At 42.8% G+C, this 18,223-nt stretch overlaps 1 protein-coding gene and 1 pseudogene across 1 annotated transcript; both read right to left on the minus strand.

Annotated features, from left to right (window-relative positions):
• Window positions 1–253: 253 nt before the first annotated feature.
• HIGD1C (HIG1 hypoxia inducible domain family member 1C) lies at window positions 254–10,210 on the minus strand. The gene is made up of 3 exons (XM_032285023.1): window positions 9,923–10,210; window positions 4,666–4,800; window positions 254–550 (listed from the first exon to the last, which is right to left on the minus strand). Exons 1-3 carry the CDS (start codon window positions 10,089–10,091, stop codon window positions 486–488), a joined length of 369 nt encoding a protein of 122 aa, XP_032140914.1. The 5' UTR covers window positions 10,092–10,210; the 3' UTR covers window positions 254–485.
• A 2,574-nt stretch (window positions 10,211–12,784) lies between these two features.
• LOC116556063 lies at window positions 12,785–13,442 on the minus strand (annotated as a pseudogene).
• Window positions 13,443–18,223: the final 4,781 nt, after the last annotated feature.

Raw genomic sequence — 18,223 nt, forward strand, 5'->3', positions numbered from 1 at the left:
CAGTTACTCGGGAGCCTGAGGCAGGAGAATGTCTTGAACCTGGGAGGCGGAGGCTGCAGTAAGCTGAGATCATACCACTGCTCTCCAGCCTGGGCTACAGAACGAGACTCCATCTCAAAAAAAAAAAAAAAAAGAAAAGAGAAGTCTTCTGTAACTACTATATAGCTATTAATTTTCAGATTGGTTTGGCAGACTATCATTAGTTTGACAGATTAGTGGCAGATTATTTTCTGCCACTAACTAAAAAATAAAAAAAAAATTAAGTCAGAAAATAATGCTCTAGGTTCTGAAAGACATCAACAAGAGATATTTCTGAGTTGACTGTTTATGATTGTTGATCTGGAAATCAACTTCAAACATTAAGACTTGAAGTACGTGAGCATTCTGTGATACTTCTGTAGTAAAATTTGCTACATATTGAAAATTTACTCTTCATAATAAATTGTTTTCAGAAGCTTTGTCTTTCTTGCTTCCAGCGCGTAGCTTCATTTTTTGGACTCACTGAAGAATCTAGGTCTAATGTGATCCTTATACATAGAGTAAAGAACACCTAGAAACAGAAAGATGTATATTAATTGAGTATCCATGGGGGAAAAAACACTGAATTTCTTCCATTTGTTGTATTTTTATGAAACTAGCCCCCAATTTAAACAGAAGCAAACAAAGGCCCTCCTTTTTATTAGTTTTTGGTTTGGATCATACAAGTGACTCTAGAAAAAAACAAAACTCTAGGAGCCCTTTAAAATGGATACTAATAAATTTATGATGTTATTATGCCAGCAAAATGTTGGTGAAATACTAGGAAAGCGGGCAAATTTGACCAGACGTTAAGATAAAAATAGTAGTCATCTCAGTTAGCAAACATTTATTCAGTCTTTGTTTGTACTCAGTATCCTGAGAAAAACAAATGGTGAATGGATCTAATTCCTGCTTCTAGGGATTTATGATCTAGTGGGTGAATTGCCTATGAGTTTAGATTGATGATATGTATGGCTTCCACAGAGTCCTAGGCATGTGGGGGAAGTAGCTAGGGGAAATAAGATGAGGAAGAGAGGAGCTGCTTTAGTGAGTTCCAAAGATGTCAGCAAACGTTGACACCCAAAAGCAAGTTAGGGAGTCACAGATTTAAACTACAACTCACACATCACCACCACCAGCCCATACCTATCTCAGTTATCAAGGTGTCAGATTTCAAAATTAGATCTCTCTTCTGAGTGTGAAACCCATATATTCATTATTGTACATATGACTTTTTTTTTTTTTTTTTTTTTGAGATGGAATCTTGCTCTTGTCATCCAGGCTGGAGTGGTGCAATGGCATGATCTCTGTTCACTGCAACCTCCGCCTCCCAGGTTCAAGCAATTCTCCTGCCTCAGGCTCCCGAGTAACTGGGATGAAAGGCACCCCCCACCATGCCCAGCTAATTTTTATATTTTTGGTAGAGATGGGATTTTGCCATGTTGGCCAGGCTGGTCTTGAACTCCTGACCTCAGGTGATCCACTCGCTTTGGCTTCCCAAAGTGCTGGGGTTACAGGTGTGAGCCATTGTGCCTGGCCTTACATATGACATTTCCACATCACATAGGTAGATGGTCTCCAAACTTTCCAAATTTACTTAAGTAAATATGTTGAGCATGCCTCTCAAAATGTGCATTCATTTATTTATTTTTGAGACAGAGTCTTGCTCTGTCTCGCCCAGGCTGGTTTGCAGTGGCACAATCTTGGCTCACTGTAGCCTCCACCTCCCAGATTCAAGAAGCTCTCCTGTCTCAGCCTTCTGAGTAGCTGGAACTATAGGTGTGTGCCACCACACCCGAGTAATTTTGTATTTTTGGTAGAGATGGGGTTTTACCATGTTGCCAGGCTGGTCTCAAACTCCTGACCTCAGGTGATCCACCTGCCTCGACCTCCCAAAGTGCTGGGATTATAGGTGTGAGCCACTGTGCCACGCCAAAATGTGCATTTATTTATAAACAATAGAAATGCAGGTGGGTGGTGAGGGTTTATGCCTATAATCCCAGCACTTTGGAAGGCCAAGGGAGGAGGGTAACTTAAGGGTAGGAGTTAGAGACTAGCCTAGTTAAAATAGCAAGACTCATCTCTACAAAAAAATTTAAAAAGGGCCGGGCATGGTGGCTTATACCTGTAATCCCAGCGCTTTGGGAGGGTGGATTACCTGAGGTCAGGAGTTCAAACTAGCCTGGCCAACATGACAAAACCCTGTCTCTACTAAGAATACAAAAATTAGCCAGGTGTGGTGGCAGGTGCCTATAATCCCAGCTACTTGGGAGTCTGAGGCATGGGAATTGCTTGAACCTGGGAAGCAGAGGTTGCAGTGAGCTGAGTTTGTGCCATTGCACTCCAGCCTGGGCGACAGAGCGAGACTCCATCTCAAAAAAAAACGGAACATTCACAAGGAATCTTCTATTGATGTGGAAAAGAAAAGAAAGAAAACAGAACAAAAAAATTAGCTGGGCATGGTGGCGCATGCCTATGATTCTAGCTACTAGGGAAGCTGAGGTGGGAGGATCACTTGAGCCCAGGAATTTGAGGCTACAGTGAACCGTGATTGTACCACTGCAGTCTAGCCTGGATGACAGAGCAAGACCCTGTCTCTCCAAAGAAAAAAACCGGTGGAACTGGAGTAGAGATTACTGTAAGGTGAGTCTGCCTCATCCTTTTGTCAGTTCTGGCTCATCCTTGCAAATTCCTGTTTATCTTTCCTTCTCAACTGTTGATTTGCTGACTTCGGGCCCCAGTATTAGAAACATAAGCAACAGCCTCGCATGGACTGTTTAGCCAACTCCAAAAATGTTTTAAGGTCATATCTCTGTAATAACTCCCTTCTTTTCCTCCTGTCTCTTCCTTTTCATTCTCCTTCTCCTCCTCCTCTTCATCCTCTTTCTTCTCTTCTTCCTTCTTTTATTATTATTATTATTATTTGAGACAATGTCTTGCTCTGTGGTCAAGGCTGGAGTGCAGTGGTGTGAGCAAGGCTCACTGCAGCCTTGATCTTCTGGGTTTAAGCCATCCTCTCATCTCAGCCTTCCGAGTAGCTGGGACCACAGGTGGATGAGACCTGCCTGGCTAACTTCTTAATTTTTTGTAGAAACAGGGTATTCGCCATATTGCCCAGTCTGGTCTCAAACTTTTGGGCTCAAGTGATCCTCCTGCCTCGGACTCCCAAAATGCTGAGGTTACAGGCATGAGCCACCACACCCAGCCTAAACTGCTTTTTATATATCACTACTGGTAGTTTTGCTTGTCTGAATCCTGACTGATACAGTTTGGAATTAGAAGTGCTTCCAGAGGAACAGAACCCTGATGATAGATTCTCTGAAGTGGTTTTGGGTTATCCAGAATTGGTTCTCTGATCTATTTAGATTTAAAGGCATTAATGGCCATGTTTTCAGTGATAAAGAGGATACTAACAGTCCATGTGATGTAGTAGTAAAATAGTTTCTTAAATTAAGCCAGGCATGGTGGCTTATGCCTGTTATCCCAGCACTTTGGGAGGCTGAGGCGGAGTTCAAGACCAGCTTAGGCAATGAATTGAGAACCTGGTTTCTACAAAAAATAAAGGCCGGGTCCAGTGGCTCATGCCCACAATCCCAACGCTTTGAGAGGCTGAGGCAGGTGGACCATTTGAGGCTGAACTCCTGACCTCAAGTGATCCCTCGCCTCAGCCTCCCAAAGTGCTGGGATTACAGGGGGTGACCCACCACGCTGGGCCTACTTTCCTTCTCTAATTCCTTTCCCTGCTCACTTCAGGCCCAAGCTCCAGAATCATATGCAAGGGCCTCATAATTATATAAGGCTAAATACCTGTAATAAATCCCTCACTAAATATTACTACTAGTAGTTTTGCTTTTCTCATCAAACACTGATTCACCTACCAAGCTATGTAGTTTTCCACTTACATGCCGTGCTTCTGTGCCTTTGTTTTTTCCTCTGCCTAGAATCTTTAGCTCCTTCTCTGCTTAGTTAATTCCTCCTTATTCTTAGTTCAGCACATGATTTACATCCTTAGAGTTGCCTCCCCTAGCCTCCCAGCCCTTGTTAAATACCACTCCCTTATGTTTGTGCTACCATAGCAACCTGTGCTATTTCTTTTTTTTTTTTTTTTTGAGACGGAGTCTTGCCCTGATGCTCAGGCTGGAGTGCAGTGGCGTGATCTCAGCTCACTGCAACCTCCACCTCCCAGGTTCAAGCGATTCTTCTGCCTCAGCCTCCTGAGTAGTTGGGACTACAAGTGCACGCCACCACACCTGGCTAATTTTTGTATTTTTTAGTAGAGGTGAGTGTTGGCCAGGCTGGTCTTGAACTCCTGACCTCAAGTGATCTCTCCGCCCCAGCCTCCCAAAGTGTTGAGAGAGAGCCACCACACCCAGCTTTTTTTTTTTTTTTTTTTTTTCTGATGGAGCTTCACTCTTGTTGCCCAGGCTGGAATGCAATGGTACGAGCTCAGCTCACTGTAACCTCCGCCTCTCAGGTTCAAGTGATGGTCCTGCCTTAGCCTCCCTAGTAGCTGGGATTATAGGCATGTGCCACCACCCAGCTTTTTTTTTTTGTTGACCCAGTAATCATCTTCTACTATGCATGAATAAAATAAGTAAATATATTCTCAAGGACAGCTGAACATAAGGTACAAATAAAGCAGGTTACCTAGAGTCACAGCTCCGACAACAAATCCTTGGGCAGCAACTCTCATGTGAATAAGATGAAGTGACATTTTCTGATCTCTTCTATACTTTAATTTGTAAAGACCATAGGACACCACAGTCACAAAGCCTGCTATACCTGTGAATTGTAAAACTATAGGTTATTTGGAAGGCTGAGGCAGGAGCATCGCTTGAGACCAGGAATTTGAGAACAGCCTGGGCAACATAGCAAGACCCTCACCCCTACAAAAAATAAAAAATTAGCCAGGCATGCACATCTATAGTCCCAGCTACTCAGGAGGTTGAGGCAGGAGGATGCTGTGAGCCCAGGAATTCAAGGCTTCAGGGATCTATGATTGCACCACTGCACTCCAGCCTAGGTGACAGAGTGACACCCTGTCTCTAGGAAAAAAAAAAAAAATGTATGGGTTGAATACACAGCAGGCAAGAATTTTCAAGTGCTTAGAGAGTTAAATGAAAGATTGTCTAAAGGATAAGAGCCTGGAATATAAGCAGGAAAGACTTCAAAAAAGAACATTTTTCAGTGTATACCTATTTAACAAACCTGCATGTTCTGCACATGTACCCCAGAACTTAAAATACAATTTAAAAAAAAGAAACATTTTTCAAAGAACCAAGCTGGATTTGATCTACCAGATTTTAAAATTAGCCCTTAATATTCTTAGGTCCAATATTTGCAGTTTTGACTCTTCCCAGAAAAATTAGAACGATAGAGTAACTTGTCTAGCCATATGTGATTTCCTGAGGAATGATTTCAAAGGTTATTACAAGGTTATTATCTGTGGCAAGTCACTTAGCCAGCAAGGGAACTGATCCAACATCTCAGGACTCACAGCTTTTGAGTGTTTGGCTTTTACTCTTCTTTTCCTGTTACGAAAGAAGAAGTAAATCCAGTAGAGTGATAAAAAAAATTGTTCTTCTGTATAAAGTGAAACAATAAACTTTAGTGAGAGTTGAAAAGGTATGAATATATGCATAATAAGCATAACTCTGGCAAGAACTGTGATTCTAGAAAAGTTCAGAAGCCTAAACAAATATTTCTGTATTTCCTACAAATGTCAAGGGGTGAATATACTGCTGTGACAACCAGTATTCTATATAACTGGCTCTAAAACAAGGAACTTATCAACTAAATAGGAAAGATTCTAGAAAAAGATTTAAAACACGGAGAACTGAATCTGTGACAAAATAAAAATGGCCAAATAACAGATACTGGGCCAGGTGTGGTGGCTCATGTCTATAATCCCAGCACTTTGGGAGGCCGAGGTGGGTAGATCACTTGAGGTCAGGAGTTCGAGACCAGCCTGGCCAACATGGTGAAACCCCGTCTCCACTAAAAATACAAAAAAATTAGCCAGGCGTGGTGGTACCTGCCTGTAATCCCAGACACTCAGGAGGCTAAGGCAGGAGAATCACTTGAACCTGGGAGGTGGAGGTTGCAGTGAGCTGAGATCGTGGCGTTGCACTCTAGCCTGGGTGACAGAGCAAGACTTCATCTCAAAACAACAAATGAACAAACCAACAGAAAAACCCACCAGATAGTGGAACAATTTAATAAATGCCATAGGTACAACCTGTTGGTATAGAGAAGAACTAACTTGGATTTGTACTTCACATCAGACCCTGCAAAAAAAAATTTTTTTTGGATAAGTAAGAGTTAAATGCAAAACAAAACAAAAACATAACAACAACAAAAACTGAAAAAATAGAACAGCATATTGAAAGCATCTGTAAGAGGATATGGCAGACGTAATAGAATATGACAATGACAAAATGCACAGTAAGAAAACATTTGCATAGTAAACATGTGAGTCTATTTTTGTTTGTTTTTCTTTTGAGACAGAGTCTCACTCTTGCTCAGGCTGGAATGCAGTGGTGCAATCTCAGCTCACTGCAACCTCCACCTCCCAGGTTCAAGTGATTTTCATGCCTCACGCTCTCTAGTAGCTGGGATTACAGATATGCACCACCACGCCTGGCTAACTTTTGTATTTTTAGTAGAGATGGGTGTCAATATGTTGGCCAGGCTGGCCTTGAACTCCTGGCCCCAAGTGACCCACCCGCCACAGCCTCCTGAAATGCTGGGATTATAAGCGTGAGCCACTGTGCCCAGCCTTTTGGATTCTCTATTCTATTCCATTGATCTACGCATCTGACCTTCCATCAGTACCACACCATGTTGATTACTATAGCAATATAGTAAGCCTTAATATCAGCCAGAGCGATTCTTTCCATTTTATCTTTTCTAAAAAAGATTATTTTAGCTTTTCTAGGACTTGTGCCTTTCCATATAAGTTTTAGAATAAGTTTATCTATGTCTACAAAAACCCTTGCTGGGGTTTTGACAGGAATGACATTAAGCCTACAGATCAATTTGGGGATAATTGACATCTTTTTTTTTTTTGAGACAGAGTTTCGCTCTTGTTACCCAGGCTGGAGTGCAATGGCGCGATCTCGGCTCACCGCAACCTCCGCCTCCTGGGTTCAGGCAATTCTCCTGCCTCAGCCTCCTGAGTAGCTGGGATTACAGGCACGTGCCACCATGCCCAGCTAATTTTTTGTATTTTTAGTAGAGACGGGGTTTCACCGTGTTGACCAGGATGGTCTCGATCTCTTGACCTCGTGATCCACCCGCCTCGGCCTCCCAAAGTGCTGGGATTACAGGCTTGAGCCACTGCGCCCGGCCCTTGACATCTTTACTAATAGACTGTGCCTTCCAATTCATGAACACAGGGTTAGGCGTGGTAACTCATGCCTGTAATCAGTCACTTTGGGAGGCTGAGGCAGAAGTATCACTTGAGGTCAGGAGTTCAGGACCAGCCTGGCCAAAATGGTGAAACCCTGCCTGTACTAAACACAAACATACACACACACATGCCCCTCAAATTCATGAAAACAGTAGTCTTTCCATTTTTTTTTTTTTTTTTTTTTTGAGACAGAATCTCGCTCTGTTGTCCAGGGTGGAGTGCAGTGGTGTGATCTTAGCTCACTGCAACCTCCACCTCTTGAGTTCAAATGATTCTCGTGCCTCAGTCTCCTGAGTAGTTGGGATTACAGGTATGCGCCACCACGCCTGGCTAATGTTTGTAGTTTTGGTAGAGACGGGGTGTCACCATCTTGGCCAGGCTGGTCTCAAACTCCTGATTTCAAGTGATTCACCTGCCTTCGCCTACCAAAGTGCTGGGATTACAGGCATGAGCCACCTTGCCCAGCCTACCAAATTTTATTGTTATTTATTTATTAGCAAAAGCTCGGCTCTCTTCCCTTAATCAAATCAGAGTTGTTTTTATTTAAATTGATTTTGTTTCGTTTCGAGATTAAAGTCAGAACCTTTACTGTTTTCCATATAGTGTCTCTAGTTTGTTTATAATTGAATTTAGCTGGAAACACTCTTACCTTTCCACTTTAATCACCCAAAATGTCTCTGGAAAAATAATTTAATGTACAACAGGCACAGTGATTAATCTCTGTTCATTATAGTGATCTGTTCACGTAGCATTGTGTTTTCGAATTGTTTTTCTAGTTAAAAATGCTAAGGAAGATAAATCACTATTAAATTATTTGCTTCCATTTCTTATGGGTTGTATTACAAGTCTTAAATGAAGCTTCTAAACAATATTACTGTAAAGTAAAATTTGATTCTTTTTTGATAGGTGAATAATGACACTTAGAAAGTAGCAAGAGTCACAGTAACACTTAATGGGAACATCTGGTATTTATTTTTACTTCTAAACATCTATTTAGAAGGTTTTATGCAATTAATATTTTTGCAAACTTATGTCAGTCTGATTTAAGTAAATTATTTTAATAGTTTCCAGACAAAATGAACACAAAGAAATAGGCATGGCTGAAGTATACATCCATGGAGAAGAAAGCAAAAGCTCAGACTTTAAAACATAATATTGGTGCTTAGGTTTTGTGGCGTGATTTTTTTTAAGTCCACATACACATAGTACTTGTTGAAAACATAAACATACTAAATATGTGTAGGGAAAGCATAAAGAAGCTAAGGCATAGATCATTAAGTGATCAAATTATGGTATCTCTGTTTTTTATTTTGAGACAGAGTCTTGCTCTGCACACAGGCTAGAGTACAGTTGTGCGATCTCGGCTCACTGCAACCTCCTCCTCCTGGGTTCAAGTGATTCTGGTGTCTCAGCATTCTGAGTAGCTGGGATTACGGGCACATACCACTATGCCTGGCTAATTTTTTGTATTTTTAGTAAAGATGGGGTTTTACCACGTTGGCCAGGCTGGTCTCAAACTCATGACCTCTAGCTGTCTGCCCACCTCAGCCTCCCAAGGTGCTGAGATACAGGCATGAACCACCGTGCCCAGCCTAATTATAGTATCACGTTTTTAGTCCAGAATTTATTTTGCCATCAAACTCAACATCTGGAGCACACCAAGAAGCCAGCATAGAGAGCCACTGAGCAGCCAAAATGACCACTACGAAGCTCATGCTCACAAGTGTTCAGATAGGTCCAGGCTTTTACTCAGAGCTTTCCTCTGAATTGACTCACAGTTCTTTCAAGCTTGGGTATGTAGCTTCTGGTGCCACAGAACATTAAAAACATTAGACGAAGAAGTTTTGGTTTTTCGTTTGTGAGACAGGGTCTCACCATGCCACCCACGCTGAAGTGCAGTGGTATGATCTCGGTTCACTACAACCTGCACTCCTGAGCTCAAGCAATCCTCCCACCTCGGCCTCCCAAAGTGCTGGGATTACAGGCATGAGCCACCATGCCTGGCTTAGAAGCAGAAGTTTTTAATGTGCCCAATGGTAAGAAAGAAACAGAAAAAATCTATAAACAGAAGACATAAGAACTTAAAGTTTAGATTACTTACAAGACAAGGAGACATACGCATCTCAATGGTTCCTAACAGACTTTAAATATAATAAACTGATGCTGCTGTTGACAGTCCTGAGTTATGACTGAAACATTAATGTTCATTCAGTCTATTCCATCTGACTGACTAGGAATTGATAATTTTAGGTAGACTTCTAAAAAATGGATAAAGTAGAATAAAATTTGATGCCTCAAATAACAGCTAACATTTACTGGGGGCTTACCATGTACTAGAAATTATTCTGAAAGTTCAACACATGTTTAGAGGAGGTTAGCTTCAATTATCTGGAAAAATTCAATTATATGAGACATTTCAGTCCTCAGAGGCACTGGGTAAGGCATCATTATGTTATTACAGTTTTCCAGCATCCTCCCAAAGCTTGTACTTACCTATAGGGACAAAGGGGGAGTCTCTAGATTTCCTGATTAGTCGGGATAATTGGCTTTCATCCTCATCTGCTGACCACTGGTTATCTGAAGACATTTTTTCTCTAGTAACAATAGGATATAAATGTGGTTGCCATGAATCATTAAAAACAATTTGTCTTCCCTCTCCCATCACACTCTCGATTATGTGTTCGTTGTCTTCATTTGTTTGATAAGACTATCTGCTCAACTGAAATAAGCAATTGTCTTTCCTTCACACTTTTCATTACAGAATTTTTTTATTTTGCAGGGGAAGGGGATAAGAAAAAAAAATACAGAGAAAAAGTGATAATTAGATTTTTATGAATACAGAATAAAAACACAGATTATAGTTCTGTTATTCAGTCTCCTTTCACTGCTCAGTATTTGAGATTTTTGGGAACCTCAGGACTTCTTCCACAAGCACTGTATTTGAAGAACACAGTTTCTTTTTAAAGTATCATTTTAAAGAAGTATGACAGTACCAACATAGGGAAGAATACTTCCAGATTTACAGGTATCTGGAGAGTGATCACTCCAACTCTGCAGAATGTGCAGGGCATTATAAAGTCATTCAGATATTTACCAAGCACCTCCTGTGTGCCAGTTACTATGCTAAACGATGGATTCCTTGTCTAGCCTGGCTTATCTACATAGGATGAATGAAGAAACTTGCAAAAGCAACGATAATCACAACAGATTTAGCAGCACCTGAATCTGTTCCCTGTGCAACCTATTGTGTTCACCCCAGAATTCAAATACAGCGGCTTCATCCTATGAATGAGGCTTCATCAGAAAACGTTAAGTGTAAAAATACCTGCGGTGTATCCGCTGTCTGTCTCCTAGTGTTCCTTCAGCAAGAGGCTGTAGATCAGAACAGGTGTTTGTTGTAAGGCCAGGACACAGTGATGTGCAATTTCCAACTAATTGATAATGGGAAAGCCCAGAAACACGCCCCAGGGGGGTGGGGGAGTGGTCAGCTGCTATTGGCCAAGACTGCCAGCATCCTGCCAGAAACACCTGGGCCACAAACTAGGCTCTCAAAGCCAACATTAAGAAAAACATGAAGGCTTTGGAAGAAGATGCATTTACTTAAGTCTGCCTTCACAACGGAGCTCCTGACTTCCCTCTGTGACTGTGAGTCTTAGTACCTGACTCCTGAGCCCAGAATTGAGGGAAAAGAGGGCACAGGGTCACAACACTGGGCTTGGAGGGGAAGGGGAGAGGACAGCCATCAGAGGCCAGGATTCTTGCTATCCTTCAGAAACGTGCGCTAGCCAGAGGAGAGGTGCATGCATTGTGGTTGGAATCTCCGGCTGAGGCAATGAGAGCTCATCACTGCTCACCTGGCGGTGGGGCTACTGCAGGTGCACCTCCTGCAAAGTCTTGAGCTGCACACGCACCCGGGGAAAGACGCGATGTCACGGCAGGTGTGGCCAATCCCTGAGCCTGCGCGTTAAGACCTGAGTGAGGCTGTGGAGACCCGAGAGAGGCTGTGGCTCTTGAGGCGGGTGGGTGCTGGACGTGGCCTTCACTTCTGTTCTGATCTCATGGCCTTGCGGCCCCTTGAGACCTTGGAGAACGTGTTGCTCACCGCCTCCTTCCAACTGCAGCCATGTGGACCTCGCGATGGGGGCAGAGGACCAGGTAGCGTTCATGGTTTTTCTTTTGTAACCTAATGTTTAAATGATTTCAGACTTACGGAAAAGTCCCCAGAACAGTACAAAGAACTACGTGTCTGGTACCTACATTTTCCTTTATTGACATGTTTCTTTCTTTAAAAAGTAGTTTTGGCGAACCACCTGACAGCTGCAGACTATGCCTTTTCCTCCATATGCTTTTGTATGCATTTGGAACATTATTTTATTATATAACCATAGTACGGTGTTCAAAATCAGAAATTTAGCATTGATATTAGTTTGTTTTCCAATATAAAGATTTTATTTCTATTCACTAGTTGTCCCAATAATGTCCTTAATAATAAAAGGCTTCTGGCCTAGCATCCAATTAGGATCACATATTGCTTTCAGTTGTTCTGCCTCTTTAGTCTTTGACATCTCCTCAATCATCTTTGTCTTTCATGACCTTGATTTTTTTTTTTTTTTTCTTTTTGAGACGGAGTTTTGCTCTTGTTGCCCAGGTTGGAGTGCAATGGCACAATCTAGGCTCACTGTAATCTCCATCTCCCCGGTTCAAGCAATTCTCCTGCCTCAGCCTCCCAAGTAGCTGGAACTACAGGCATCTGCCACCACACCCTGCTAATTTTTTGTATTTTTAGTAGAGATGGGGTTTCACCATGTTGGTCAGGCTGCTCTGAAACTCCTCACCTCAGGTGGTCCACCCACCTTGACCTCCCAAAGTGCTGGGATTATGGGTGTGAGCCACCGTGCCCAACTGACCTTGACGTTTTGCCAGTGCAGTCCAGTTATTTTGTAGGATGCCTCTCAGTCTAGTTTTTTTTCCCCCCTCACTGATGTTTTCTCACTAGATTGAGGTCCTACATTTTGGGCAGAATACAACAAAAGTGATACTGTGCTCTTCTTAGTGTGAAATATCAGGAGGCACAGAAAGTCGAATTGCCTTCTGGTAAACTTTGATCCAGTGTGATGCTGATAAATATTTAACAACTGGTTCTGGAAGGGGAGATGTCGCCCTGATCTGTGGCATTTGCTGTTGCCCCATTCTGTGTTGTAAATATCTAAATAGAGCCTGTCATCATGGAACGCAAGGTTGGAAAATGTCCCTTTCCTGGGTTGGTAGGAGTGAGCTCTAGCACACCACTGCTTTGATCATGTGGATTAGGGTGGTGTCTGTCTGGCTCTCTGCTGTAGTTACTGTTTTTCTTCTCACTTTTAATTAATAAGTAGTTTCTGAATATGTACTTTAATATTATACAAATATCCAGTTATTTGTCAGACTTTTATCCATTAATTTCAGTGTCCGTTGGTGATCCTTGCTTGACTCCATTAATTTTAGTTTGCTAAATGGTGGTTTTTCAAAATATATCATTTTTTAAGGTAAATTTTTTAATCCACTTAACAAAAATACAAGGGCACAAATCCACATTTATTTATTGACTTTTCATTAGTTTAAATCCTCGAGGGGTAAGCGTCACTCGGATTCTGTGTCCAATAGCCTTAGCAAGAAGGTTGCTTCGGAATTTGGCATGAACCATGCCACTGTTTCCATATGCCTTTCCCCAGATTACTCTGGTTTTGTTTGGTTTGCTGCCAGGAGTCACTGTGTTGTTCTTTGCTTTGTATACATAAGCACATCTCTTGCCCAAACAGAATTCTGTTTCATCTCGGGCATAAACACCTTCAATTTTAAGAAGAGCTGTGTGCTCCCTTTAGGTTCTGAAGACCTCGCTTATAGCCGGCAAAAACAGCCTTGGACCACAGCCTTCCATTCATAGTTCCTTTTAGAAGTCCTGTTCCCAGCAGGCCTCCATAGGAGCCAAGATGGCAGGAGGAGCTAAATACATCACTTTAAAAAAACATTTATGGCTGGGCGCATTGGCTCACACCTGTAATCCCAGCACTTTGGGAGGCCAAGGTGTAGGGGAATCACCTGAGGTGAAGAGTTTCAGATCAGCCTGGCCAACATGGTGAAACCTCGTCTCTACTAAAAATACAGAAAAAAAAAAAAAAAACTACCTGGGCAGGGTGGCACATGTCTGTAGTCCCAGCTACTTAGGGAGGCTGAGGGAGGAAATCGCCTGAACCCAGGAGGTAGAGTTTGCAGTGAGCCAAGATCATGCCACTGCACTCCATCCTGGGTAACAGAGAGAGACTCCATCTCAGAAACAAAACCAAACCAAAATTTATTAGTAGGCATTCTAATGAGGATTCTATTTAATCGTTTATTTATATCAGTTTGGACTTTTGCATTCCTATTTATTCAGTGGCTTACTCATCACTATGATTATTTATATTTTATTTTGAAATAACTGGTTTTTTTTGTTCTGTTTTTTTTTTTTTTTGCTTTGTTCTGTAGTTTACATAGGCCAACCTCAAACTCCATACTCGATTTTTCTCTTCTGCCTTTGTTATTTCAATTACTGTATCAGCAGAGACCGTTTCTCTCAATAGCGTATGTAGTTTGATCCTCATCTAGGACACACAGGCCCTCGAACACCATGGCCTACCAGCGCTGCTACCTGGACCCTCCAGTTTGGCTGTTCCCATGTCTGTTTACCATGGGGCTCTGCCATAGTCCTTTCACCTGTGAGGTGTCCTTAAGGCGGGAATGCCAAGTAGGCTCCAGGTGATGTGCTAACTCTGAGTAAATACAAGAAGCTGCTTGGAGCCCAGAGATGAGGGTTCTGAGGCAGAATGTGTCTGGGTTCCATTACAAAGAAGACTGATTGATTAGCCATACCTGGCCTGGCAATGCACGTTAGAAGTGTCTGGAAGTGGGATTTTGGGGGAATGGGCTCAGAAAGGGACAAGATTTATGTTTCATTCCTACCTTGAGTGGTGACTTGGTTCAGCTACCCAGGCTGTGTTGTCTCACTGCCCACGCCTTAATCCCAGCACTTTGGGAGGCTGAGGCAGGCCGATCACTTGAGGCCAGGAGTTGGAGACCAACTGACCAACATGGTGAAACCCCGTCTCTACTAAAAATACAAAAATTAGCTGGGTGAGGTGGCACATGCCTGTAATCCCAGCTACTCAGGAGGTTGAGGCAAGAGAATCTATTGAACCTGGGAGGTGGAGGTTTCAGTGAGCTGATATGTCACCACTACACTCCAGCCTTGGTGACAGAGCGAGACTTCACCTCAAAAAAAAAAAAAAAAGGCATTCAAAGAATAATGGGACATGTCAATAGACAAGAGGAGCCAGCTTAAAGGGGCATCCAATAGTGAAATCTGGGGCAATTTGATCATTAACATAAGTAATCAGGGCAGCCTACCTACTAAACTACAGGCGGGTGCCATGTCAGCCTATAAGCAGGTTCAGAGGGGACCCCTTTAGTTGAAAGGCATCGCAGAGCTCAGTGTGACCAAGCAGAGGAAGAAAAAGGAGGACAAAGACAAGGCAAAATTCCTGAAAGCCATGACAATGAGCAAATAAAACAAGGGGCAGAAGCAGCACAGCCTGGACAAGTGGGCCCTAGCCCAAATGGCGTTAGAAAGATGCAAGAGAGGCTGGGCGCAGTGGCTCACACCTGTAATCCCAGTACTTTGGGAGGCCGAGGCGGGAAGATCACAAGATCAGAAGATGGAGACTGTCCTGGCTAACACAGTGAAACCCCGCCTCTACTAAAAATACAAAAATTAACTGGGTGTGATGGTGCATGCCTGTAGTTCCAGCTACTTGGAAGGCTGAGGCAGGAGAATCACATGAATCCGGGAGGCAGAGGTTGCAGTGAGCCAAGATCGTGCCACTGCCCTCCAGCCTGGTGACGGAGCAAGATTCTGTCTCAAGAAAAAAAAAAAAAGAAAGATGCAAGAGTCCTAGGGATCTTTTCCTCCTTCTGTGTTATAGCTGCATAGCCCTCCACTGTGTGAGTGTAGCATGGTTGAAGTGCTCTTCTAGCTGTGAGTGAGCGTGTAGGCTGGAGACATTACAGCAAACAATGTTGCAGTGAATCACCCTGTGCATATATGTTTTCATATTATTGAAGGTATATTTTTAGGGTAAATTCCCAGAAGTGGAATTGCTGGGTCAAAGGAAAATTAAAGTTTAGTTTTATTAGATATTGCCAAATTTCCCTACGAGGGTTGAATGTATTGGCATTCCCACCAGCAATATACAGAAGTGACTCTTTCTCCACTGCCTGCCCAGCGGAATGTGTGGTCAGACTTTTGAAGTTTTCACCAATCTGATATGTGAGAAATGGTACCTTACAGCAGTTTTGATGAGCATTTCTTGTATTGTGAGTGAAATCGAACAATTTTCATATGTTTAATGGTCATTTTGCATATTCAAAAACTTATTTGTTAGGTTTCATAATTTTAAAGTTGTGAAGAGATTGGGAGAGGATTAGAAGACATGCCTGGAGTCATCAAAGGATTCTGAGTCAAGTGATCATGTAGGGAAGGCTCCAGAAATAGAAATGATAATTTTTAGCCTGGGGAGATGTGTCAGAGACAAATGTGAGCTCTTCTACAAATGTAGCCTGATTTTCTTTTTGAAACTTAGCGTGTACAGACTGTATTCTGTTCCCTTGTATTCCTCATTCAGCTCTTCCTGCAACTATTCCGCCATTTCACACTGTTCTCATCTTGTCTTCCTTATTATTTATGTGGGATGGAGTCTCACTCTACTGCCCAGGCTGGAGTGCAGTGGCATGGTCTTGGCTCACCGCAACCTCCTTGGGTTCACGTGATTCTCCTGCCTCAGCCTCCCAAGTAGCTGAGATTATGGGTGCCCGCCACCATGCTCAGTTCATCTTGTCTATTTTAGACCAGTTTGATGCCTCACTGAAGGTTTCGTTATCTTTTATGTATTTGCCAGTTTACCTGATGTGGCAGGCAGAATAATATCGCCTCTTCACCACTCCCAGAAATGTCCACATCCTAATTTCCAGAACCTGGGGATATGTTATAGTACATGAAAAAGGGAAATTAAGATTGCAGATGGAATTAAGGTTGCTAGTGATCAGCTGACCTTGAGTTGAGAGCTTGTCCTGGGTCATCTGGGTGGGGGAAAATGTAATTACAGCAGTTTTTACAAGAAGGTGAAAGGTAGGAGAATAAAGTCAGGTTGAGAGATTTGAAGATGTTCGATTGCTGACTTTGAAAATGGAAGAAGGAACCATGTGCTGAGGAGTGAAGGTGGCCTCGACAAACTGGAAAAGAAAGTAGCCTCCCCCAGGGCCTCCAGAAGAAATACAGACCTGCCGACACCTTGATTTTAGCCTAGTGAGACCCGTTTTCGATGTCCATCTTCCAGAACTGTAACATGATAAGTTTGTGTTGTTTTAAGCCACTTAGGTTGTGCATTAGAGCATCAATAGGAAACTAATACAGGTGACAGGTGCCCAACATTTTTCTGTCTAGCCAGTGTGCTCCACAGGATAGGAGAGTGTGGACGTGTCACAGATCCATTGAACTCCCACAAAAAGAAGTCTGTAGAATAACAAGGACTATAAGGAAGGCATACTGGTGAAGTAGAAGTGGAGCAGCTGTAGAGGGTTGAAAAGACCCGTGAGAGAATGGTGTCCAGACGCCACAGGAATGGAAAACATCTTAAGGAACACGAGAATCAGATATTACACAGATCAGACATAGGATGAAGCCCTTATTTATTTATTCTGAGGCAGTGTCTTGCTCTGTCACCTAGGCTGGAGTGCACTGGTGCGATCTCAACTCACTGCAACCTCCGCCTCCCGGGTTCAAGCAATTCTCCCTGCCTCAGCCTCCTAAGTAGCTGGGACTGCAGGCACCTGCCAACATGCCTGGTTAATTTTTGTGTGTTTTTTTTTTTTAGTAGAGACGGAATTTAACCCTGTTGGCCAGGCTGGTCTCAGACTCCTGACCTCAGGTGATCTACCTGCTTCGGCCTCCCAAAGTGCTGGGATTGATTACAGATGTGAGTGAAACACTGTGCCTGGCCTAGTGTGTTATTTTGTTTTGATTTTATTGGAGGAAGGTGTGGATTTTAGGATATTTGAGCACAGGCGAAGAAATTCCTGGAGAGGGGAACAGTGACGATACAAAATGAATGTGACTCAGCAAAAGACAGACCTGGGAGAGAGGAATCAAGAGCCCAGGGGTATTATTGCAGAGCCTGGGAGGAGACCTCATCCTTAGGTCAGGAGAGGGGTCTGTGAGGTTTTTACATTTCCAGTCTCACTCACTGGCTCATTCTTTTCTTTTGTGGAATGAGAAGTGAAGCCATCTGCTGAGAGGGAGGAGTATAGACACGAGTAGGGTGACTTGAGAGTGTCAAGGTTTGGTTTTTGTGGCAGCTAAAGGTAAATTACAAGATTTTTTTTGTTTTGTTTTTTGAGACAGAGCCTTGCTCTGTTGCCCAGGCTAGAGTGCAATGGTGCAATCTCAGCTTACCGCAACCTTCACCTCCCAGGTTGAGGCAATGATTAGCTGGGACTACAGGCGTGCTACCATGCCCAGCTAATTTTTGTGTTTTTAGTAGAGACGGGGTTTCACTATATTAGCCAGGTTGGTCTCAAATCCGCCCACCTCAGCCTCCCAAAGTGCTGGGATTACAGGCATGAGCTACCGGGCCCGGGAAATTACAAGATTTATGTGTCATTGACAATCTAGGGTATTTAACTTTCACCTGAGGGTAGGAACAGAGATGCCTGGGATTATTTGTA

This window comes from Sapajus apella, unplaced genomic scaffold (assembly GCF_009761245.1).
Source record: "Sapajus apella isolate SASKATOON/1434 unplaced genomic scaffold, GSC_monkey_1.0 scaffold2, whole genome shotgun sequence".
In the NCBI taxonomy this organism is placed as follows: domain Eukaryota; kingdom Metazoa; phylum Chordata; class Mammalia; order Primates; family Cebidae; genus Sapajus; species Sapajus apella.

Coding starts and splice junctions, on each gene's coding strand:
- HIGD1C (XM_032285023.1), bottom strand. CDS start 10,091: ATGGGAGAGGGAAGACAAATTGTTTTTAATGATTCATGGCAACCACAT. Junction 4,801..9,922: donor CTCCCCCTTTGTCCCTATAG/GTAAGTACAAGC, acceptor TACAATTCACAG/GTATAGCAGGCTTTGTGACT. Junction 551..4,665: donor TGTCGGAGCTGTGACTCTAG/GTAACCTGCTTT, acceptor TTCTGTTTCTAG/GTGTTCTTTACTCTATGTAT.